The sequence below is a fragment of the Sminthopsis crassicaudata genome, chromosome 3, assembly GCF_048593235.1.
Source record: "Sminthopsis crassicaudata isolate SCR6 chromosome 3, ASM4859323v1, whole genome shotgun sequence".
NCBI lineage: Eukaryota > Metazoa > Chordata > Mammalia > Dasyuromorphia > Dasyuridae > Sminthopsis > Sminthopsis crassicaudata.
The window spans coordinates 564,921,432-564,935,978 of record NC_133619.1 but is presented as its reverse complement, the minus strand read 5'-3'; the positions used below and the strand labels follow the sequence as shown (position 1 = coordinate 564,935,978).

The window sequence follows — 14,547 nt, the reverse complement described above, 5'->3', positions numbered from 1 at the left end:
GGAATCTATCTCCCCATGTCTAACATTTCACTCAGTAACTTGAATTAAGTATCCTTAACTGTTGATTTATAATTTTAAAGCAGAGTAATGATACAAAAGAAACTTTAAGGCTACCTTAGATATCCTTAAAAAGATACTTCAAGAACAAGCATGGGGCATAGTACACATATTGAGGGTGAGTAAAATAGAAATTAGATGTTAGAGGGAATTATGACTATTTTGAATTATGTATTTTGAAGAAAGTTTGTGATTTTAACTTATTACTCTTTTTTTAATTAAAATGCTAATGTAAATATGAGAGTTTGAGTATATAAGTTTGAAAATTGATAATGTACACAGGACATTGGTTATGCTTTTACAAAGCATTGTACAAGGCAGTGACATTGGGTCTCACATTGACTCTGTTAATATACTTATTCACTTTCTTTTTATGGAGTCATGACTGACAGTGACCTCATGGATTGTAATATACAGGGCCTTCCATCTCCCACTATCTTTTGAAGTCTGTCCAGGTTCATCTTGGTTGTTTCCATGATAACTATTTTTCCATATCATCTTTTTCCATTGCCTTTTTCTTTTGATTTCAATCTTTCTCATCATCAGGTTCTTTCCCAGTGAGCCAGCTTTTACCTTACTATATAGAGCTTCTCCATCTTTGTCTGCAAAGTATATTAGTCTAATTTCGATTTTTGACTGTAATTGCTTGGAAACTTGGACAAATGAAAGCATTGGCTGCTCTATTTTCTTGGTGATGTTCTGAAAGCATAGAGTTAGTATAATAATAAATTATTCTATCAACAAGTCATAATTTTTGACTTTTATTTGACTTTTGGATGAGGCTGCTTTAGTATTATTTGCCTGCTGAATTTTAGTACATTTGCTTGTGAAATGAGATGAGGATATAGGGATACTCACTGGCAGACTTAACTTTAAGGAATGTTGCTTAACAGGAAGTTTAGTTTGTCAATACTTGACCATAAACTCTATCAATGGGGATAAAAGTGAAATATTTGTTGCTGGTAAAGTAATGAGAGCAGATGGGTTTTCCTAATGGAAAAAAATTGATCATATACTGTTGAAAATCATTTGTCTTTGACTCAAAGTTAAGATCATGTTACCATTATTCTTCTTTTTAAGTGCTGTGTATGGATGCGAAGATCAATTTTGACTCTAACTCATACTATCGTCAAAAGAAAATCTTTGACCTGCAAGATTGGACTCAGGAAGATGAGAGAGACAAAGAAGCAGCTAAGGCAGATATCAACTATATAGGCTTAGATGGAAGCATTGGGTGTTTAGGTACTGTATATATGTTGCATATGATTGTTTAATATATAATTTTTGTTTAGATAACTTGTTAAATCTATTCTTTTCCCCTAACTTTAACAGTAAATGGTGCTGGTTTGGCTATGGCCACAATGGATATAATAAAACTTCATGGAGGGACTCCAGCCAATTTTCTTGATGTTGGGGGTGGTGCTACAGTTGATCAAGTTACACAAGCATTTAAACTTATAACTTCTGATAAAAAGGTAAGAATAGGACTATGTTTCCTTTAAATAATGTAATAAAAGTGATTTTTTTTTTTTAGCAGATATGATTAAAGTAATTTAAATTTTGTCAAAATTTGGAATCTTTACTTTTTACTTTAAGAAAAGGAAAAATGAATTCTGGAAAATGAGAGTATTTTCATTTTTAAATACCTCTTTTCCCAGTAGCATGATTTTTCTGTGTTAGTAATTAATTGCTACATTTGAAAAAGTGGAAGATACAGTTTGACTTTTGTAGAACTTGTCATTAGCTATTACTAAAAGGACTTAGGAAAGAATTAATTTAAAGAACCACAGAATGTCCTGTGGTCCCTCCTTTTGTCTTTAATTAGGACCATCCTGGAAAGTAAGTAATCTTTTTATTTGTTTGTTTGGGAGGTAATGGGGGAAGGGGAGGAGGAAGGCCCAAGAAAACTACTTCTATCAATAAAACAGGGTTCTTCTAAAAACAGAGCATCTGATAAATAATTGCTTTGCCAGCAGTAATTTTGAAGAAAATCTTAAGAAACAAAGTTAATATTTAGTTATGGATACATAATTCTAATTAACAAATTTTGTGATGTTTTAATTTTGGGAAAAGTGACTGTGTCATTAGAATCCCTAATAAAAAATAAAGAATCATGGGCAGATTCTTTAGACATTAGATTAATTTATGGCAAAAAATATATTGAGAGAAAATGGTATAGTCAGGTGAGCAGAAACTCTGAATTAGAATATAGCTCAATAGAGATGGAAAGTGCTTTAAAAAATTCTAAATGGTAACATCAAAAAAAGGATTCAGGGAAGATGGGGGGAGTAGATCAGAAAAATTCTATGCTCTCTAGATTTCTCCTACAAACAAAATAAAAATGTGAAAAAAGGGTGAACACAGACCAGTGAAAAATAAATAAGATTGGGGCACTACAAGTTCTCTTGTGGTAAGCCATCTCTTCACTGAGGTTGAATAAGTATAAAGTGTAAACACCTCCAAGCTAGCTCTTGAAAAAAAATAATAAACCAAAAAAGCTGGGAATCTTGGGGCTAGCTGGGTTCCAAAGTGGGCTCAGCCCAAAACACAGGAACTTTCACCTCTTGGATTTAGTGGGGAATGAAGGAGTGAAAATTAGAATTGGCCAAGAGGAAGCCTATTAAGCGATGAGACCATGAAATAATAAAACAAAATATAAAAATGAAAAAAATGGAAGAGAATGTTAAACATAAGAAAAACAACAGGTCTGGAGAACAGATCAAGAAGAGAAAACATGAGAATAAAAAAGAACCATGACACAATAATGCAAGAAATAAAGAAAATTGTCCTGAAGTGGTAGAACAAGAAGGGAAAGTAGAAATAGGAAAAAATCCACCAATCACTATCTCAAAGACATCCTACAAGGAAAGCACATAAGAACTTTTTTGCTAAATTTTGAAACCTTCCCAGGAACAGCAACAAAAACAAATTCATTTATGCTAGAGCTATATTTAGAATTTTATCGGATTTGCCAACAGCTACAATAAAAGACTTTAGTTGTTGAGATGTTAGCAATCAAAGGAACTAGACCTGTGGCCGAAAAGATATCCAGCAAAACTTACCATAACATTGAATGAAAAAAAGTGAACTTTTAGCGAACTCTTCAGATTTTCAGGATTTTGTCTTCACCAAACCTGAACTCGATAGAAAATTTAATATATAAGCCAACATCAAAGGATAATTTCAAGCAACCAAACCAAAAATAATTTTAATTAAAATTTTTTTTAAATAATAGCTTTTTATTTTCAAAGTACATGTAAAGATAGATTTCAACAGTCATCCTTGCAAAACCTTGTGTTCTATATTTTTCTCCCTGCCCTCCACCCCATCCCTAGACAGTAATCCAAAACTTGTGCAATTGAAGGAAAAGTTTTACATGTGGAAATGTAAATTATATGTCTTAAGACGGACATTAGTAATTGAGTGAGTAGTCCAAAAGAGATTGGAGCAGAGCTGAGTATATGACTCTAAAAATTAAACCTGTGTAGGAAAAGGTAAAAATAGTAATTATGCTATACAAATGAGGTGCAGAGGAAGAACTAACATGGGGACAATTAGAGGTGAGGAGGGCTCATAGTTCTGAAAACCTACTTACATTGGGAATGGATTAAATAGAGAATTCTCTCTCTATATATACATATGTACATATAACACACACACACACACACACACACACACACACACACACACACCATGAACGGTATAGCATCCTTCAAAATCTATAAAGAAATAAGAGAGAAGGAATAGGAGAGTGGGATATAGAAGAGTGAGTAGAATTACATCACTGGGACAAAGTGTATGGATTAATGAGAGAGGGACAAAAGTAAGGGAAAGAGTGACAGGGTAAAGTGGGGTACAAAAGGTTGTTTAAATTAATGTGGGATAAGTAATGTGAATCTCAAAAAGGAACTAATGATCACAAAAAGCCAACATGGCTATATGAAGATCAGGTCACATCAAACTATTCTTATTGCCTTTTTTGGATAGGGTTACTAACTGGATGGATAGCTCAGGGGAGTGATTTAGTTATTCTTTTTTTTTTTTTTTAATGTAAATATATTTATAAAATTGTCTTGGATAAGAAAAATCAGATCAAAACGGAAAGAAAATAATGCAAGCAAACACCAAAAAGAGTGAGAATGCTATGTTGTGGTCCACACTCAGTCCCCACAGTCTCTGAGTGTAGATGGCTCTCTTCATCACAAGATCATTAGAACTGGCTTCAATCGTGATATAGTTATTCGTATGAATAAGATAGATGTAAATGAAACTATAGTAGACTTAGGTAGACCTAAAAAGGAGTTATCAACAGATTGGTGTCAGTAGACAGGAGGTCTTAATTGGTGAACCCCCATTTTTTCTTTTTTGCATGCTATTAAGCTTTTCCATTCAATGACTTGTATGATAGCATATATGACATGATTGTCAGAATTTCAGAAGAGACAAAGTTGCTAGGGAAAGCTAATGTTTAATTGATAAATTTACAAAGATTTTTGGATAGTTGTCAACTAAGTTTTTAAATAAAAAAATCTCTTCACTTTGAGTAAAAGATCTGTTATTTTGTTACTGTGGAGAGCTGTATATAAATGCTTTCCTTCAGTGAAAATCAACCATTTCGTCCATGACTTAGATAAATCCAATAATTATCAGATTATACATGTGTAGGTGAAGTGACTTTTTCTGGAGTAATCAGTTAAGTGTTGCAGGTAGGATTTGAACCCAGGTTCTACTATACTACATTACCTCTCTTGATAAGAGGGTACCTCCCCTTCCCCAAATCAAATGAATAATGTACACAAAACAATGAAGTTTTAAAAAACTATAACCTGTAAATATAAATTCATTAAAATTTAAACTGTTTAGATATATAGTTAATTTTTAAAAATTATTTTTATCTTCCCCAGTTACATGTAAAAACATTTCTTAGTTAAACATTTGCATTTTTACATATTTCCATATGAATCATGTTGGGAGATAAAAATCAGAACAAAAGGAAAAGCCCTAAGAAGGAAAAAAAAAATAGTAGTGATCTACATTCAATCTTTATAATTCTGTCTTTGGATGCAGATGGCATTTTCTATTCAAAGTTTATTGGATCACTGAATTTAGAAGAACCAAATAAATCTATCATAGTTGATCACCACAGAATTCTACTGTTGCTGTGTACATTTTTCCTGGTTCTGTTCATTTCACTCAGCATCAGTTTGTGTAAATCTTTTCAGAACTTTCTAAAATCAACCTTTTAATTTTTTATAGAATAATAATATTCCATAACTTTTATATGCCATAACTTATCCAGCCATTTCCCAACTGATGGGCATCTACTCATTTTCCAATTCTTTGCCACCATAAAAAGAGCTACTAAAAACATTTTTGCACATATGGGTCTTTTTATGATCTCTTTAGGATGTAGATCTAGTAATGGCACTGGTGGATCAATGGTATGCACAGTTTTATAGCCCTTTGGACATAGTTCCAAATTGCTCTCCAGAATGGTGAGATCATTTCACAACTCTACCAACAATACATTAGTGTCCTGATTTTCCCACATCCCTTCCAACATTTAGCAATATCTTTTCCTGTCATTTTAATTAATCTGATAGAAGTGAAATGGCACCTCAGAGCAGTTTAAATTTTGCATTTCTCTAGTAGTGCACTTTTTTTATGTGAGTATAGATGGTTTTAATTCATCTGAAAATTATCTGTTCATATCTTTTGGCAATTTATCAATTGAGGAATTGCTTGACATACTTCATTTTCAGTAGATCCTGTACTGAATGCAGTCATAAGGACTGGAGTAGGTTATAGTATTATTTATAAATTGCCAATGTGTGTGTGTTTATTTATTTTTTTTTCTGTAATGTTGGTTAAACACAACTTTTTTTTTTCTTTTTTTTTTTTCTGAGGCAGTCGGGGTTGAGTGACATGCCCAGGGTCACACAGCTAGAAAGTATCAAGTGTCTGAGTCCAGATTTGAACTCAGGTTCTCCCAACTTCAGGGCTGGTACCCTATCCACTGTGCCACCTAGCTGCCCCTTAAACACAACTTTTTTTTGGTAATTCTGATAATGCCATATGATAGGTGGCACAGTGGATAATATTGGACTTGGAATCAAAGACATGAATTTAAATCCTTTCTTAGACACTCACTAACTATGTGATCATCTGCCAGTTACTTAATTCACAAATTATGAGAATCAAATAAGACAACATATATAAAATGCTTTGCTATCCCTTCAAGTACCATAGAAAATGCTACCTAGTCTTGTTTTTAGACAATTTGGATTCCAAACACTGTCCATATGCCCAAACTAACAAGATTCTATTTGACAGGGCAACTTAGTACAGGCCATTTATCATATTTTTCTGTTAAATATCCTGTTGTAAAGGATAGGACATTGTTTTTTGAGTCAGAAGATCTAAGTTCAGATCCTAGATTTGCCATTTTTACTCTTTGGTATTCTCGGTCAAATCAAGCCAATAAGCATTTAATTAATCTCTTAGCCTGGTTCTTGGTAGGTCATTTAGCTTCTCAGGGCCTAATTATATCATTAGCAAAACTTTGGTGTATTCTAGCTTCTCTTGCATAGTTGTTGCGCTCCAATTCTAAGTACTTGATATGGATATTTAAATGTCAGAATATTGTATTTGGAATTTATACAGTTTTACCTTATCATTTGGCTTTATTGTCCCACACTTGGCTTAGCATATTAGCTTGGTACATGTAACTGGTTCAAGTGACACATTATCTTTTTTTCCAGGGACCTAGCTAGTTTCAGTTTCCCAGGCCTTTTTCACTGGCTGTTGTTCAGTCATGTCAGACTCTTTTTTTCTTCTATCTTCTCTTTCTCTATCTCATTTTACAAACAAGGACTTGAAGCAAGCAGAGGTAAATACTCTGGATCACATATAAGAGGTCTATGACGCCAGATTTGAACTTGGAAAGATGAGTCTTCCTAACTCCTAAATTCCCAACTAGCTTCACTCGTACTGGTACCTAGCTGCCCTTTTTCATGGATAGATGCTTAGCAGCTGTTTAGCAAAGTTGTTTCTTTTATATTTATATATTAATTAATTTATATTAATGACCTTGTTTGCTCCTTGTTTTTGCCATCCTTGTGGATGCTTTTATTGGTTTTTCCCCCTGAGGCAAGTGGGGTTAAATGACTTGCCCAAAGTCACACAACCAGGCAGTATTAAGTGTCTGTGGCCAGATTTGAACTCAGTTCCTCCTGATTTCAGGACTGGTGCTCAATCCACAGCACCATCTAGCTGCCCCGGATATTTTTATTGCTAAAAACAGTATTTTGAATGTTGAGTTCTTATCATCACTAGATTTTATTATATTGTTTTAGGTGAGGGAAGAATTTCAGTTGTTATTGAACTAAATTCCTTTTTTGATTTAAGGGAAAATAGATGTATTCTTAAGAAAATGTCCTAGTAGTTCATCTTGACTTTACCTTGCACATAAAAGTATTCTTGAAAAGTTTCATGTAAATCAAGTATCTTCATGTCAAATTATAAATACTAATTTGATCTCTTTTACAGTTTTAGATACATATTTCTGTGGGAAAAATGACACCAATGTTTAAATGTTAGGATTTTCTTTTTCTTTTTCTTTTTTGGTGAGACAATTGGGGTTAAGTGAGTTGCCCAGGGTCACACAACTATTAAATGTTAAGTTCTTGAGGTCGTATTTGAACTCAGGTTCTCCAGACTCCAAGGCTGTTACTATATCCACTGTGCCATATAGCTGACCCAATGTTAGGATTTTCAAATGTGTTCTTATTGTTTGAAGTACTATATGAAGTTTAGGATACTACATTTTAGGAAATATTATCTAGCTGAAGCATATTCTGAAGAAGACAACTAGAATGGTGAGAAAACTAAATAATAATATGTTGTATGAGGATTGAGTGAAAGAGTTGGGTAAGTTTAGCTTAGAAGGTATCACTAGAACAGCTAGGTAGATAGATAGAGTGCCAGGCTTGGAGTCAGGAAGATTGAGTTCAAATCTGTCTGCAAATACTTAGTAACTATGTGACCTTAGGCAAATCATGTAACCTTCTTTGCCTCGGTTTCCTCATCTGTTAAATGAGCTAGAGAAGGAAATGGCAAACTATTCCAGTATTTCTTGCCAAGAAAACCCAGATGGAGTCACAAAGTCAGACACAACTGAAAAATGACAGAACAACAGTGTCACGACAGATGGTACTGGAAGGACAGTTAAGTTAGCCTTGGTCTGCTTAGATTCTAAAATAGAGGCTAGAAAAGACAGAGAAGCAGGAGAAATGTGCCATAGCTTATTTTGCTCTGTGCAGATTATATCCAGGACCTTGTTTTGTTTGAGGCTCTGCATCTTAGGGGAAGGTGAAGCATGTCAGAGGATGATTAGGATACTATGAAGACAGGAACAACAAATGCCATATATTTTATAGGAAGATAGATTCAGAGCTGGAACATCTTTTACAGATTACAGGATCGTAGATTTAGACCCAGACAGGATCTTAGAGACTATCTAATCCAACCTCCTCCTTTAAGAAATGAGGATACTGTGGCAGCTAGGTGATGCTGTGGATAGAGCACCAGTCCTGAAGTCAGGAGGACCTGAGTTCAAATGTGATCTCAGACACTGAACGCCTCCTAGCTGTGTGACCCTGGGCGAGTCACTTAACCCCAATTGCCTCAGCAAAAAAAAAAAAAAGAAATGAGGATACTCAGACTTTGAGGGCTGCAAGTGATTTAAGAGGTAAAAAGTGGCAAATCTAGGACTTTTACCTCAATTCTCTGACTCCACATCCTGGGGTCTTTATGTTGTGTGATAGCAACTCCTGAGAGCAGTTGAAGTACCTGAGTTCATCTTAGAAAAGAGGTTTTTGACTGAGCATATGAGTGGGGAGGTTAAGGGGACACAGTGAGCACTTTCAAGGATTTGAAGGGCAATTTCTTAATTGGCAGAATAAGTAGCATTGGGTAGAAATTACAAAGACCTATGCTGGAGTGGAATGGGGCCTGAAGGATCGAATTTCCCCCAATCTAGAGGTAAATTGGTAGTTGAGTGTATTGAGTGCCTGTTGGGTGTGGTGTGTCTCTAGTAAATCCCTTCCTTTAGCTACAAAATGAGAATAACAATAGCTATTGGAGAAGACAGCACCTAGGGGAATGGTGACTAGGGAAAGGTATTTTGGTTAGAAAGATCATAAAAATGGTAGTGGAGCTCTGTAGTGTTGATTAGCAAGGATCAATATTGATTTGGTTATGGTGACAGAATTGGAAAGCTAAAGGGGAAAGAGGAACATTAACAAGGCAAGAAGACTGCCTGAAATGTAATGTGAAACCAGCTGGGTTCATATATAGTAGACACTTGTCATTCAGAGAGACCTAAGTAAGTCATGGTTTGTGGTCCAGAGAACTCAGAAAAAGAATGTGTCAAGTCCAGTATATAGAGGGTGTGATGGCAAGGAAGGTGAATATAAGAAAAATGAGAACAGAATATAAAGCTAGTCTGGAATTATCTAGATGAGTCCATATTTCTTTGTAATTTTAATCCACCAAAATACTTTATTTACAGGTACAGGCTATTCTAGTTAATATTTTTGGAGGAATCATGCGGTGTGATGTTATAGCACAAGGTATAGTCATGGCAGTAAAAGATTTGGAAATTAAAATACCTATTGTGGTACGGTTACAAGGTGAGTATTAAAGAGATTTTAAATTTGTTACATGATTTATATAATCCTTTGAAAATCATTAACCTTGATGGCTTAACATTGAAGAATGCATGTGTTTTTAATTATGAATTTTTATGAAGTAACATAAGAAAACAAATATATAGAACTCATGAAATTATTCTAGCATTTAGGGCAAATATATTCACATCTTATTTCACAATGCCACTTTATAGATCTCTAATCTTTGTGAAGTTTGTGAATTAATAGCCTGATTTTATTGTCATAACATAACCTATAGAGTCAGTTAAGGCTTTTGAGGTATTTTCTTTGAGTATAGACTTTTAGATACCTGACTAGTCTTTGCTCAGTTTTGCTTTTAGAATGTTTGATTACAGGAATTCTATATATATAGGTATTTGAATACATTTTTATGTTTGATTCTTCTGCAGGTACACGAGTTGATGATGCCAAAGCATTGATAGCAGATAGTGGACTTAAAATTCTTGCTTGTGATGACTTGGATGAAGCTGCTAAGATGGTAAGCAGGAGAGGTTGATCTGAGAGTTGAAAGTCTATAAAAACTTTGTAAAAGCTTTGTTTTTTAATATGTTGTGGAAAACAATGGCAATTCTTTTACAACAATTCTTAATTGAATTTTCCCCCCCAGAATTATTGGCACAGTATTAAATTCAGTATTCTTTTATGACATAAGATAAATAATGATAATTTAGTGACTCTGAATGTTATTAATTACTGGTAAGTCAGATATTGTTTGGTTTAGAGTGGTTCTGAATCCAGGATGCCTATTTTCCTCCCTTTTTCCCCCCAAAAAGTTAAAACAATATAAAGAATAGAGATGGAGTGGAGTCAAAGCAGAATTGTTTAGCAGATCTTTGACAATAGCAGTGCCAGTACTGATTTGATTATGGTTACAGAGTTGGAAAGCTAAAGGAGAAGGAGCATTAGCAAGGCAAGAAGATTGTATTTGTGCAAACTGTTCTCAGTACCCTGGTTCTGTAGGAAGTGGAAAGGGTTCTGGAGAAAATCATACTTTTTTCCTTTATCAAGTTTTTAAATAGGAAACATCACACAAATAGAAATACATGTTATGTGTTAGTTTTTTGGTAAGAAAATAGACCTTAATTTCCTCTTTTGCCTCAGTTTCCTTCCATTGTTTGTTCTTACATTCCATAGAGAGGTGGTGTAACATAGTAGTGTGCTCCTTAACAAATCACTTAGCTCCTGTGTGCTTCAGCTAGCTCCCTGAATTTATCAGCTAAGTCGTAGATGTTTTGAAATTTGCTCTGATGGAAGGTGTTCTCACACTGATGAAACCCAGAACTTAGCCCAGTGCCTGGCACACAATAGGCATTTAATAAATGTTTATTGATTTGATTTATTTTTATTTATTTATTTTTTTTTTTTGAGGCTGGGGTTAAGTGACTTGCCCAGTGTCACACAGCTAGGAAGTTATCTGAGTTCAGATTTGAACTCGGGTCCTCCTGAATTCAAGGCTGGTGCTCTATCCACTGAGCCACCTAGCTACCCCCTGATTTGATTTATTAAGATGTTTGCATATTCTCTTCTTTAGATTCCCCTAAATGAGCATATGTTCTTTCAATATATTTTAAGTGTTCTGTAGTCAGATTAGGTGAGCTGGAAGATTTATATTATTTTTTAATTGATTTAAAAATCAACATTTTTAGATATCCATTAAGTATAACCAAGATATAACAACCATTTAGGTATAAGTTGGAAGCCTTTTTTGGGGGTGGGACATATTCTCTTGTAAATTATGGTAGTGTAGCTAGAGGTTGTGGTCAGGAAAAAGAGTTTAAGTTGTTCCTCTGATAACTGGCTGTGTGACTTAGCACAAATCTAATGTTCTGAAGCAATAGTGTCCCAACTCAAATAGAGAAAGATTCCTACTGGCTTACATTTTGACATTAGAAAACCATAAATTCACATCTGTGTTGGATTGTATTTTTATTTTGTTAAACATTTCCCAATTACATTTTAATTTGGTTTGGCCCCATGAGCTTGACACTTCTCTTCTGGGTAGCTCTCTAACATAAAAAGCTGCTTTACTCAATTTTGAACTTCTACTCTGGAGTTCCCTTACAAAGATGAAATCATAGGTTATGAAACCTCTGTTCCTTTCCCTCCAAAATAATCCTCTACATTGTAAGATAATTGATTTTGCTATACTTGCTTCTTGCAAAAATCAAACAATAAGCATTGTGATACTATATTTCTTTTGTTATTTTCATTTGGGGAAGTCGTAATTAAGTCAAATATAGAATCTGATGCATTTCACTAAGTACATTCCTCTCCCTTTTTTGCTTATTGTTATACATAAACACTAGACTTCATAAGTAAACATTTCTCTTTTTCCTGAGCTTATGTATTTCTTTGGAGCTCTGTACATTAACCAGTCCTGAACTGATATTCCAGTATGCTTTGTTTAGAGCAGAGTTACAGAAAGAACTTGAAAACAGTATGCTTACTTTGGAACAGTGGCTGTTTGCAAATAGTTGAAAAACCAAGTTTGGTAATTGATTATTCAGGTACGTGTGAGCCATGTGAAGTTTTTAAGCAGAGTAGTGACATGAAGATTACAATATTTTCGGAATGATATAGAGTGGATTGAATTGGGGTTCAAACTGTTAATAGGGAATGTATTAATTGAACATTTTTGTTGTACTAATTTAGACTAAAGTAACAAGAAAGCCAGGGAATGGCATAGTGCATTTTTGGAAGAGTACTCATTTACAGTGAGCACCAGTACAGAGATCGTAGTGGGAAGGAAGAATAAGGGAAGAAGGACTAGCACAGTTTAGTGGCCAGATTTTGAATAAAAGAGAGCCAAAGATAACATTGAGGTTTGTAAATCTGTTAGATTATTGGCATTAATAGAGACAGGAAAGTTGTTCAATTTGAGATGATTGGCTCAATAAGACACACCAAATGGGGCCTTTGGAAATTGAGGACTAGAAGTCTGGGGATTAAGGACTCATGATTTAATGGCCAGTAGGCAGAAGTGAAAATTTCTTGAGCTTGATTTGATTATATTTCCTTATGAATTTGGAAGTAATATCAATTTAAAAATAACTCCTTTTTATATATATATATATATAATGTATGTATTTTAACAATTAAATCTAGGTAATGCCCGACTTAGAAACTAAATGTATGAAGTTGAGGAGTGCGTACCTAACATTATCTTTTTGCAACAAATTGCTTTTTGATTTGTTTTCTTTGTGGAAACATAATTCATACGTTGCTTCATTTTTTTTTTTTTCTTTCAGGTGGTAAAGCTCTCAGAAATAGTCACCTTAGCCAAACAAGCTCAGGTGGATGTGAAGTTTCAGTTGCCAATCTGATCTGGGACTGCGATGACTTACTCAACGTGTTCAGTGTTCTATATTCTTTGAAATACTGTGTTCTGTGGGTTTTTTGGTTTTTTTTTTTTTTTTTCCTTCCTTTTGTGTAGTTGGAGGCTTTAATTGCCTCCAGGGCATACAAACTTTAAAATATCTTATCTACATTAATTTTGCCATCCAGAATGATCAGTTCATATGAAGAAAGTGTAATGCAGCAATCTGGTTTCTTTTGTTGCAGCCTCCTTCAGCTTCTGCTACAAAGTGTCACTTGCAATATGCCTGTTATCATCAGATGCGAAGCTTTTTGGTTGATAATAGATTCTATGAATGCAATTTGAACTTTTATTTCTTCTAGTCTTAGTGATAGGTCCAAAAAGTAGTCTCATTAATGGAAAAATGTATTGAAATCATGTTTTATATCAGAGGCATTTATCTTCAATACCTGTCAAAAGACCTAAAAATCATTATTTATAAAACAGTGCTTTCAAACACTCCCCAGAGCACTCCCTTAAGTATTTCAGTGAAGTGACATTCATTATTTGGATATTATATTTTAATCACTACAAAATACTGTAGCACTGAAAGTCTTGTGATTTTGTGGTGCTATTAATAAGCACTATGTAGTTTTGTATATGAACAAATAAAGCATATTTACTGAGGGCTTAGCAAACAAAAGAATGCCAATTTAAGTTAATAAAAGTCTCCCAAAGTGGTTCTGACTACTGTTTGTTTTCTCAGCCTTTAAGTTTTAAAAAATAATTTAGACAGAAAAATCATGAATTCATCTTTGGCATAAGCAAATGTAAAATATAAATATTCCAAGGCAGTGTGGTGTATAGTGGCTAGAAGTCTAGGTTTGGAGTCAGGAACATGCAGACTCAAACTTCAGTTCCGACACTTACTAGCTAGGTCATCCCGGGCAACCTAGTAGACTTTCTCAGTTTCATTTTCCTCATTTGTAAAGTTGGGGGTTTGAATTTGATGCACATGTATGGCCCCTTCCTGTTTTAGCTCTGGATTCTTAGAATGTAGTGATTTGACAGATCTTATGGACCTGGGATGTTTGGGGTAAGAATAGCCTAATATTATAAAGTTACCTGATGATATATTGAAATTATGTTGTTAATGTTGGACCATTTTATGGTGTGTTATGTTCTATGTGAGACAATATACTTTTGCTACCAATTGAAGGCAGTTTATGAAATACAATATTTATTTGTTTTCTATGTATGTGTGTTGTCTTCACTGCTGAGCAAAATGTTGCTATTTAATAAATGGGTATTTTTTAAATGGGTATTTTGGAAGGGAATGCACAACTAACAGTTGTTTATTCAGTCATCTTCCAAGGAATGCAAGGAATGTCAGTAAACATTTTTCTTTTTTAAAAACTTGATTTAATTTTAAATGCTAACAAGTTTCCTGTATGATCTGCATAC

The 14,547-nt window shown here is 34.1% G+C and overlaps 1 protein-coding gene across 1 annotated transcript in view; it reads left to right on the top strand.

Moving 5' to 3' along the window:
- Window positions 1–13,822, top strand: part of SUCLA2 (succinate-CoA ligase ADP-forming subunit beta) — a 37,043-nt gene extending 23,221 nt beyond the window's left edge. The window contains exons 7-11 of the mRNA XM_074304733.1: window positions 1,138–1,299; window positions 1,390–1,532; window positions 9,629–9,749; window positions 10,178–10,266; window positions 13,037–13,822. Of these exons, the coding sequence (XP_074160834.1) occupies window positions 1,138–1,299; window positions 1,390–1,532; window positions 9,629–9,749; window positions 10,178–10,266; window positions 13,037–13,111 (590 nt within the window). The 3' untranslated portion in view covers window positions 13,112–13,822. The remainder of the gene's footprint in view (window positions 1–1,137; window positions 1,300–1,389; window positions 1,533–9,628; window positions 9,750–10,177; window positions 10,267–13,036) is intronic.
- The last annotated feature ends 725 nt before the right edge of the window (window positions 13,823–14,547 follow it).